Below are 9,501 nucleotides of genomic sequence, written 5' to 3'. Positions count from 1 at the left end.
ACGAACATAAATAAATACATGTAGGCCAAGTTGTCAGAGTAGAGAATGACGTATCATCTCTTTGACGCATCGAGTTCTGGCTCCGAACTTCTACCGGCGACCACCGCCCAGCGGTCGACGGAAGAGCAGGACCTTCTGGTTCGTAGCACGAAGAAGAATAAGCGGAGCGCTGCCGCAATGGAGGAGAAATTGCCCCCGCCCGTGTCGACGGAAAGCCAAGAACCCAAGAACCAAGTACAGGAATCACCACTGTAAATGGAGACGAGGCCCCAAGAACCGAAATCTTGGGTCCAGATGTTCAAGCCATTGATCCAGAACCCAGGGATGGAAGAAATGCATGAAAATAAGGAGCAAGACGAAGCGGAGGAGCCAATATCTGATGATGAAATGAACTGGGGAGAGGACGACCCAGATTGTCCAAGGGTGATAATCACCAAAGAAGAGAAGGCAAGAATCCGAAGACCCTGGCGTAGATCCCTAATTGTTCGAGTCCTGGGCCGAAGAGTGAGCTACTCGTACCTACTCCAGCGAATGAAGGCAATGTGGCGACCAGAGGCAAATATGGACCTAATCGCACTCAACGACGACTACTTTGTGGTAAAATTCGAAGCTCTTAGGGATTACGAATTCGCCAAATTCGAAGGCCCCTGGATGATTCTTAGACACTATCTCATCGTACAAGAATGGGTCCCAAACTTTGACCCGTCAAACAACAAGATGGAGAAGCTACTAGTTTGGGTCCGATTTCCGACCATCCCGATCGAATATTTTGATGAGGACATAGTGGAAAAAATTGGACTAAAAGTTGGACGCCCGATAAGAGTCGATGATTCGACAAGCTTAGTTTCGAAAGGCAGATTTGCGAGAATCTACATCGAAGTGGATATGACAAAGCCGCTTCTCTCAAAGTTTACCATGGAAGGAAAGGCGTGGCCTATTGAATATGAAGGTATCCACCTTGTTTGTTTCAGGTGTGGCATCTACGGGCATCGCAAGGAACAGTGCGGTCCCAAAGAGAATGCAGATAAGACAACAGAGGAAGACAATGCAGATGGAGAAGGAATTCAGCCAAAGGAAGGGAACCAAGAACACACGTGTCCTTTCTTGGCCAAGCAACCCCCGAAAGGCCCTGATCTTTCGGCAAGATTTGGACCATGGATGATAGCTACCCGTAAAGCTAGGAATGGGCAAAAGAACACTGCCAACCGGATCCCTCAGGGTAGCCCAAGAAGGAGCACTGGTGGCAGGGGTTATCATGATAAAGAAACGGCCCCAACAAGCGAACTATCAGCCCGATATGGCGTTCTAGCAGACTTGGAAGAGGAAGATCCGATGACTGAAGTGCCAAATCAGCGGAACGATAACCCCAGGATGCACCATGTGAATTATTCACGAGGAAGAGGAGGCGTCGGACCTCGTGTTAACACCAGAACCCCATCAGCACCCGAACAGTAAGGTCCTTACCAACAAGGAAAGTAGCAACCTCCCACTGGACGCGGGGGTAATGTGACAACGAGAGGGAGGGGAGAAAGAGGTAGAAACCCAAACCGGGCAGCAGCAGAAACATCGCATGTAGTTGTGCGTGGTTCAGAAAAAGGAAAGAAGATAACGATATCGGTAGTATATTCCATGGAAGACACAGCGGATCTGCCAACAGAAGCTGGTCTAGATGCTATTTTCCATAACAAACCACCTGACATCCCGGCTGTATTCAACCGGCCAGATCATCAACTAGTGGAGGATATGGACCTTGGTGTTCGCGACAATAGGGATCACGTCCAGGAAGATCTGGACACCATGCGCCTTTAAGCGCAGGATTTTATTGTTGCTTGTTTCTTTATGAATATAATCACATGGAATTGTCAGGGCGCGGCGTCTAAATCCTTTCAACGCGCCCTCAAACAATTTGTTCGAGATTTCACCCCCCAAATAATCTGTATTCTTGAACCTAAAATTTCTGGGAACCAGGCTAACGTAATCTGCTCCAAGTTTGGCTTCGAGGAATGGCTTAGAGTAGAGGCAGTGGGGTTTTCTGGAGGAATTTGGGTTCTTTGGAAAAATTGTATATTAGAGGTACTCCACACTCATCCACAGTTTGTTGTATTGCAGGTACAAGATGGACAAAGGGAACCATGGTATTTTGCAACCGTATACGGGAACCCAAACTACATTCTAAAAAGGAAGTTGTTTGCCAACCTCACCCAGAACAGGCTGGGCATCCAAGGAGCATGGCTCCTATCAGGGGACTTTAACTCGGTCGTAGACAGCAGTGAAGTGAGTAATCATGAATACTTGTCAACAACCCGCTGTGCGGACTTTAATGAATGGATATTCAAAGAAGGCCTCATCGACCTAGGCTACATAGGCTCTAAGTATACATGGTCAAGAGGTCAGGACTCAAATACCTTTAGGGGAGCCAGGCTTGATAGGGGTCTCAGTAATGCAGACTGGAAACTACGGTTCTCAGACGCTTATGTCGAGCACCTACCGATGATTGCTTCAGACCATTGCTCATAAGAGTTAGGCCGGCAGAACAGACACCACTGGATAAGAATTTTAGATTCAATATGGCATGGACATCCCACCCAAACTTCCAACAGTTGATACAGAATGTATGGAATAAAGAAGGAAGCCTGCAAGAAAACAAAAACACTATGGCAAAGGCCTTAGAAGAATGGAACAGAAACGTCTTTGGGAATATATTCCACCGGAAGAAAAGATTACTGGCACGATTGAGTGGCATCCAACGAGCAATAGCGACTAGCCCAAGATCAGATCTCATCAAGCTGGAATGTAATCTACGTAAGGAACTAGAGGATGTATTACAACAGGAAGAGATGCTATGGTTTCAAAGGTCTAGAGAGGAATGGATTGTGTCCGGGGATAGAAATACTCGTTTCTATCACGTAGCCACAGTAATAAAAAAGAATCAATTGAGGATCGAAAGGCTGATGGATGATGATGGAACCTGGATAATAGAGGAAGCGGCAATAAGAAAACACATACGCACCTTTTACAGTAAGCTATATACCAGGGATGCTGAAGTAACATTGACAGATAGACTACAAGACCACTTCCCAGCACTGCAACCGGAAGAATGGCAGGAAGTGAACTCAACCTTCTCACAACATGAGATAAAGCAAGCACTCTTCAGCATGGCGCCATGCAAGGCCACAGGCCCGGATGGATACAGTGCTGGTTTTTACCAACAAGCATGGAACCATGTGGGAGGAACGATAGTTAGATCCGTGGAGGACTTCTTCAACAGTGGCAGCTTACCAAGGGACTGCAACGACACACTTATTGCAGTGATTCCCAAAACTACAAACCCGGAGTCAGCCAAGCAGTTCAGACCAATCGGGTTGTGTAATGTATCATACAAAATCATCACCAAAACCATGGTAACACGGTTAAAGAATGCCGCCCAAAAGCTAATAGGGTCGTACCAGTCAAGTTTTGTACCTAGAAGGCAAATTTCAGATAACATATTGGTATATCAGGAAGTTCTAAGCTCCATGAGGACAAAGCAAGGTCTAACTGGGTGGATGATACTGAAAATCGATCTAGAAAAAGCATACGATCGCTTATCTTAGGATTTCATCCGACAAACTCTCCAACTGATTGGTTTTAATCATATTTGGGTAAGAAACATAATGGAATGAGTCACAACCTCAAGGCTAGCAGTGTTATGGAACGGTTCAAGGTCGGAGTGGTTCAAACCGGGAAGGGGCATCAGACAGGGAGATCCAATATCCCCTCTCCTCTTTGTTTTGTGTATAGAAAGGTTCAGCCATCTAATTGAAAATTTGGTAATTGCAGGGAGCTGGAAAGGAATCAAAGCATCCAGAAACGGACCTGTGATCTCGCACCTACTGTTCGCGGATGATATGGCATTATTCAGCGAGGCCTCACTTCAGCAGGCGGAAATAATACAAAAGTGTCTCGAAGAATTCTGTAAATGCTCGGGGGAAAAAGTGAACTACCAAAAATCCTCAGTGTACTTTTCGACGAACACTCCGCAGGAAGTGCAGCTAGCAATCAGCAGTAAACTAGGGATATCGGTGGCCCAGGATCTGGGGAAATACTTGGGTGTGCCCTCATTACATGGAAGAGTTAAGAGAGATACATTTTCTGGACTCATAGAAAGAATAAGGGATAGACTTGCTGGATGGAAAGCTCGCACATTGTCCTTCGCAGGCAGACAAACCCTTGCGCAGGCAACCCTCTCCTCAATCCCATTTTATACCATGCAAACAGCCCTCATTCCCAAAGGAGTGATTCAGAGCATGGAACAACTTATCTGTAACTTCTTATGGGGTGAGGTCGATGGTCAAAGGCGTTGTCACCTCATTAACTGGGAGACAATCACACGCAGTAAAGAACAGGGAGGCCTGGGTATTCGCAGACTATGGGAGATGAATTTGGCATTCCTCGCAAAACTGGGATGGAGGTTAACAAATGAAGAGGAGAGCTTGTGGATACGCATGATGAAGAGCAAATACTCAATTGATGACTCCAACCCAATGTTATGGCGACCGAAGTCTAATATGTCAAATGCATGGAGGGGTATACTGGAGAGCTCCTCAATCCTCCAAGCTGGAACCAAGAAACTAGTCCGAAATGGCAAAGAAACGTTGTTCTGGCATGACACCTGGGTGGGTAACAGACCGCTAAACGATGAAGCCTTGGCCGAAATCTCGGCGGCAGAGTCACTGCTCACTGTTGCCGACTATTGGGAGGAAGATCTCAGATGGAACTGGCAGGCACTATATCACCTCTTGCCCTAGGAAGTATTGAACAAAATCGCAGCCATCACCATCATAGATGAGGAAGTATTGAACAAAATCGCAGCCATCACCATCATAGATGACACTGACCTAAGTGACCTGAACGGCTGGGGAGGAGAAGAATCAGGGGAATTCTCAGTTGCTTCAGCATATAAATTAGCGACTAGAGAAACAAGTGGATCCGGTGACCCGATCTGGGAAAAGATCTGGAAACTCAAGATACCAAATCGCATGCGCTCTTTTATTTGGCTAGTCAGACACAACCGAATCATGTCAAACAAGAACAGACAACAAAGAGGATTCACGGAGAACGACAGGTGCTGGTACTGCCGAGATATGATGGAAGACACAGAGCATCTGATAAGGAAGTGCCCCAAGGCTGAGAAGGTATGGAGTGCAGTACTACCGGAATATACAAGTAAATCCAAGAACCTCCCATTCACGAGATGGCTCGACACTGGTTTGGCTCAGAAGAATTATGGTAAACATCCTTATCGCAACGATACGCTCTTTGCCCTAACTATTTGGTGGCTTTGGAAGTGGAGAAACGAAGCGATATTCTCCAATATCGATCGTCCTACCAATCTAAAGATTGATTGGATACGCCGCAAGTTGCATGAGATCAACCAGGCTTTTGACAAAAAGAATGGCCTAACTGCTAGGGGTTCCGATTGCAGATGGAATCAACTGATTTGGAACAAGCCACCTATTAACTGCTGGAAGATAAACGTTGATGGAAGTGTCAACACCTCTGGCAATAGCGCTGGTTGTGGAGGCCTTATAAGGGAGCATGCAGGGAAGTGGGTGAAAGGATTCGTTTACAATATTGGTACATGCTCTTCACTAGTGGCAGAAGCCTGGGCCATACTCAAAGGGTGTCAACTTGCAAGGGAGATGAGATTGAACAAAATTATACTGGAAAGCGACTCCAAGGAGGTGGTGGAAGGGCTGAACAATGGGAGAAAAGTTACTAACATAGTTGATAATCTCCTAAATGCATGCAGACGAGAACTACAAGCCGTAGCATCATGGGAAATAGTATTCATCCACCGGGAACAGAACGGCTCGGCTGACTCCCTCGCCAAACTCGCCACTAGTTATCCAAGGGGTATGCATGTTCTTAATCAACCTCCAGCTGGAACCATTAGACTGTTAGAGGATGAAGCATGTGGCTTCCCGTTGTGGCGGCAAATGCAGCACTAAACGATTTGTATTTTGGGTGCCCCCCTTCTGTCAGAATTAAAAAAAAAAAATACATGTAGGCCTGCTACGGACTGTGTGTCTGTGTGTGTATATATGAACTTTTCAACAATTTCAATTTGTGTTCGGTTCACAAAATGAAAACAGAAAATTAAAATAAGATTGAATACTATTCTAGAGAGAATGAATTATGGGTGAAACATAAAAGAATAGAAATGCTATTTCATTGATTGATTAATAGAAGGAATAGATACAGAATTTCTGAAGAAATGATATTTCAATATTTTGTTAATTAAATAATAGAAAGGAAAAATTTGTGAAATGACAAGAGTACTCATACAAAGAGTATATAAATATCAATAAATACAAATACACACACACAAGTAATTACACATATATATTAGCTATTCCTTGAGATAACTAATATAAGGAGGCTCTTGGAAATGGTCATTTCTATTGCAATAGAATTTGAAATAACAAATTCCGTAAAATTCTATTATGTAAAATAAAAAATGAACAAAACAACAAAATAGATATATTCTATTCCACGAAACAAACGCCACGTAAATAATTGAAAGAGAGAAGGAAAAAAAAAAAGAAAAAAAAAAAAGAATAGGAACTCAATTCGTTTTTTTTTTTAAAATTCCAATCAATTCTCATCTTCTTTTAAAACCAAAAGAAAAGAAGATAGGGCTGTGTACTACTCACAAACGTGGACCAAGGGTCCAGAAGCACATATCAAATAATCATGGCCCAGCGTGTGAATAGATGCAGCAGTATTCATCAAGAAAGCTAGTTCCTCACATTCCTGCAAATCAATTGGCTCTGCTAATTCTGCATTTAAAACTATATAATTAGGCAAAGGACATCTCTGAAAATTAGACAAAATCAATACACCACGTGTCCATGCCTGATTGGACAAGTTCAATCAATCATTGGACCAGACTAGCCTTGCCCCTTCACTTCCCAATGACACATCCCAAGAAGAAAAAAAAAATACAAGAATCGTCCTTGCTTGAAAGGGACTTCCAATAAAGAGAGATTGATTAATAATTACACACTGTCAGATATGTATGCATTTTGTATTTGTATTTGTAATTGTAATTCACACACGCTATGACACTGATATACACACATCCACTGAAGAAGCCAGTTGGGAATATTTCTGCACAAATGTGCAAGATAATGATGGCTTTTGATGGATGAATCTGTGAGCTGGTGATGATGAAGAAATGGAATAAGCACATGCCATCTTCACCAAAATTGCAGATAATAACTGTATTTCTCGAGCTATATTCCAGCAAATTTGGCATGAGAATAACAAAACTCACAGCTGAGCACTTACTGATTGAGCCAAGCCCGAGGTAGTTAGATCTCCAAGTCTAAATCTTTCACACTATTTAGCAACAATAATGAAGAAATATATACATATTTAGTTGCACAAATAATTAATTATATGATATACATAATCTAATGACTAGTTGATGACAGGTTTGCTGACTGCCCAACTAATTGCACTCTAATGGAAAAGTAGGGGCCTAGTGGGGTGGGGGGTAATACACCCCCCCTCCCAAAAAAAATAATTAATAGAAAATTAGAGAGAGCAAATCTTAATACAGATATCACCACAGTCCACAGTTCATCATAAATGCTCTTCATATGACTCTTGTACTATGCTATTGATGGTCACATTTTTCTCTCCCATATAATAATGCATGGTCACATTAAAGTTTGAAGTTTGTGTGTAAAGTTAAGACCAATGGGCAATAAGAGAAGTTTCCAACAGCTATCACCTCTCTTTCTGTACAATTCACCTATCATACTTAATTACTTTTAGCTCATTTTCACCCATCTTTTTGTACAGTTCACTAATCAGATTTCAGTATTTTCCAGCTATCTTAACCTCAAAGCCTATTCTACACTACTATTAGAGACCCCAATTAGGAAAAGTATGGATCCAGTGGTCCTCACATATTCTTTACCTTTCATCTTTCCTTCAAGTTTCCCATTCTTCATCTTCTTCTCTTCTTCTGCTTGAGTTACTTCCCAACTTGTTTTACCATCAAAGAAATGGAAACAAGCAAACCAGAGGGGAAAAGAAGCATAAACGAAACTGAGTCGGCAGAGGGGGGCGAAGATGAAGACGAAGATGTTGAAGAAGACAACAAAAAGAAAAGAGCATTGACTATATCTGGAAGGAAGTTAACCGGTGGAGGGTCAACACAGCTGTTCTGTCAGGTGGAGGACTGCAGCACAGATATGACAGATGCCAAGCCATACCATCGCCGCCACAAGGTCTGTGAGATTCACGCAAAGGCTCCGTCAGTACTTATAAATGGAGTTCAACAGCGCTTCTGTCAGCAATGCAGCAGGTTAAGAAACCTAATTTCACAAATTTTTCTTCTATCTCACTGTTTCTCTGTCCTGACTTTGATAAAAATTGTAATGATGCAATATCTACGGCAATTTAGAGTTCTAAGTTGAATTCATAATGTTTGGTGTGCTAGCATATAAATTCAGTTTCCCATCACTGAAAAAACATGTTTCTTAAACCACTCAAGAGAAACATTGTATAAATTACACAAACAGGACTGCATCCATAGTTAAAACAGGCAACTAGCCAACTACTAGTAATTTATTGAACAAATTCTTAGCGTGTTTCATCATGGAATTATGTCCGGATGTGTTCATCATGCAAACTACCTTAATTCAAATATAAGAAATTGATCAATAAACAAGGTAAAATATATTATTTGCCATTCTCTCAATTCTGTTGATCTCTTTAGTACTAAGTTCCCCCTTCCACAACCCCCATTCCCTCCCATCTCTCTCCCTAAAATGCAGGAAGTAAACATAACTTCCTGCAAAATGTGCAATCATTGATATAAAATAACATTTATAGTGCAAGTTATCGTGCATTTATTAATGACTAGCTAGATAAGAATATATAAGTGCAAAGGGCAGAGGTTTTTCTTCTTACCAATATGTATATTCAGGTTTCATGAATTAGCCCAGTTTGATGAAGCTAAGAGGAGTTGCCGGAGGCGATTGGCAGGTCACAATGAGCGCCGCCGGAGAATTACATATGATTCTCATGGTGAAGGGTCAACCTGAAGACATAATACCAGTGGGGGAACAAACCAACTCCTTATTCGAACTCATAAGAAGATTGGTCTCTGAACCACATAGCTTATCAATGTAATTTCTAGCATGCTCTCTATCTTCTGTCAATTGCTAGACTTCAATTACAAATCATTGCCTCTATGTGTGGTTTGTAATTCATTCAGCCTCAATCCCCTCCCCCAGTGGGAGGGTCATTCGGGGGAGCATTATCATTTGGATGAAGTTTCCTAAATCTTATTATCATTTGAGGCTTGAACATCTCACTCTGCTAGTATATATTCGCCCACCAACATCACAAGTATCTCTAGATCTTAAACAGTGCTTATCTTCATACTAGAAACTAGCCCTGCAATTTCTTTTGCCTGTGCAAGATAATACTTGGCATCATGTT

General features: G+C 42.4%; 3 protein-coding genes across 3 annotated transcripts; all 3 read left to right on the top strand.

Moving 5' to 3' along the window:
• Positions 1 to 255: 255 nt before the first annotated feature.
• LOC116033376 lies at positions 256 to 1,455 on the top strand. The gene has a single exon (XM_031276125.1). It carries the CDS (start codon positions 256 to 258, stop codon positions 1,453 to 1,455), a length of 1,200 nt encoding a protein of 399 aa, XP_031131985.1.
• Positions 1,456 to 1,629: 174 nt separating this feature from the next.
• LOC116033375 lies at positions 1,630 to 2,517 on the top strand. Its single transcript, XM_031276124.1, has 2 exons — positions 1,630 to 1,776; positions 1,867 to 2,517. The coding sequence occupies exons 1-2, from the start codon at positions 1,630 to 1,632 to the stop codon at positions 2,515 to 2,517; spliced, it is 798 nt and encodes a 265-aa protein (XP_031131984.1).
• Positions 2,518 to 7,732: 5,215 nt separating this feature from the next.
• Positions 7,733 to 9,373, top strand: LOC116033567 (squamosa promoter-binding protein 1). Its single transcript, XM_031276318.1, has 2 exons — positions 7,733 to 8,359; positions 8,984 to 9,373. The coding sequence occupies exons 1-2, from the start codon at positions 8,058 to 8,060 to the stop codon at positions 9,099 to 9,101; spliced, it is 420 nt and encodes a 139-aa protein (XP_031132178.1). The 5' UTR covers positions 7,733 to 8,057; the 3' UTR covers positions 9,102 to 9,373.
• The last annotated feature ends 128 nt before the right edge of the window (positions 9,374 to 9,501 follow it).

This window comes from Ipomoea triloba, chromosome 10 (genome assembly GCF_003576645.1).
Source record: "Ipomoea triloba cultivar NCNSP0323 chromosome 10, ASM357664v1".
Taxonomy (NCBI): domain Eukaryota; kingdom Viridiplantae; phylum Streptophyta; class Magnoliopsida; order Solanales; family Convolvulaceae; genus Ipomoea; species Ipomoea triloba.
This window is presented reverse-complemented; position numbering and strand designations above follow the sequence as displayed.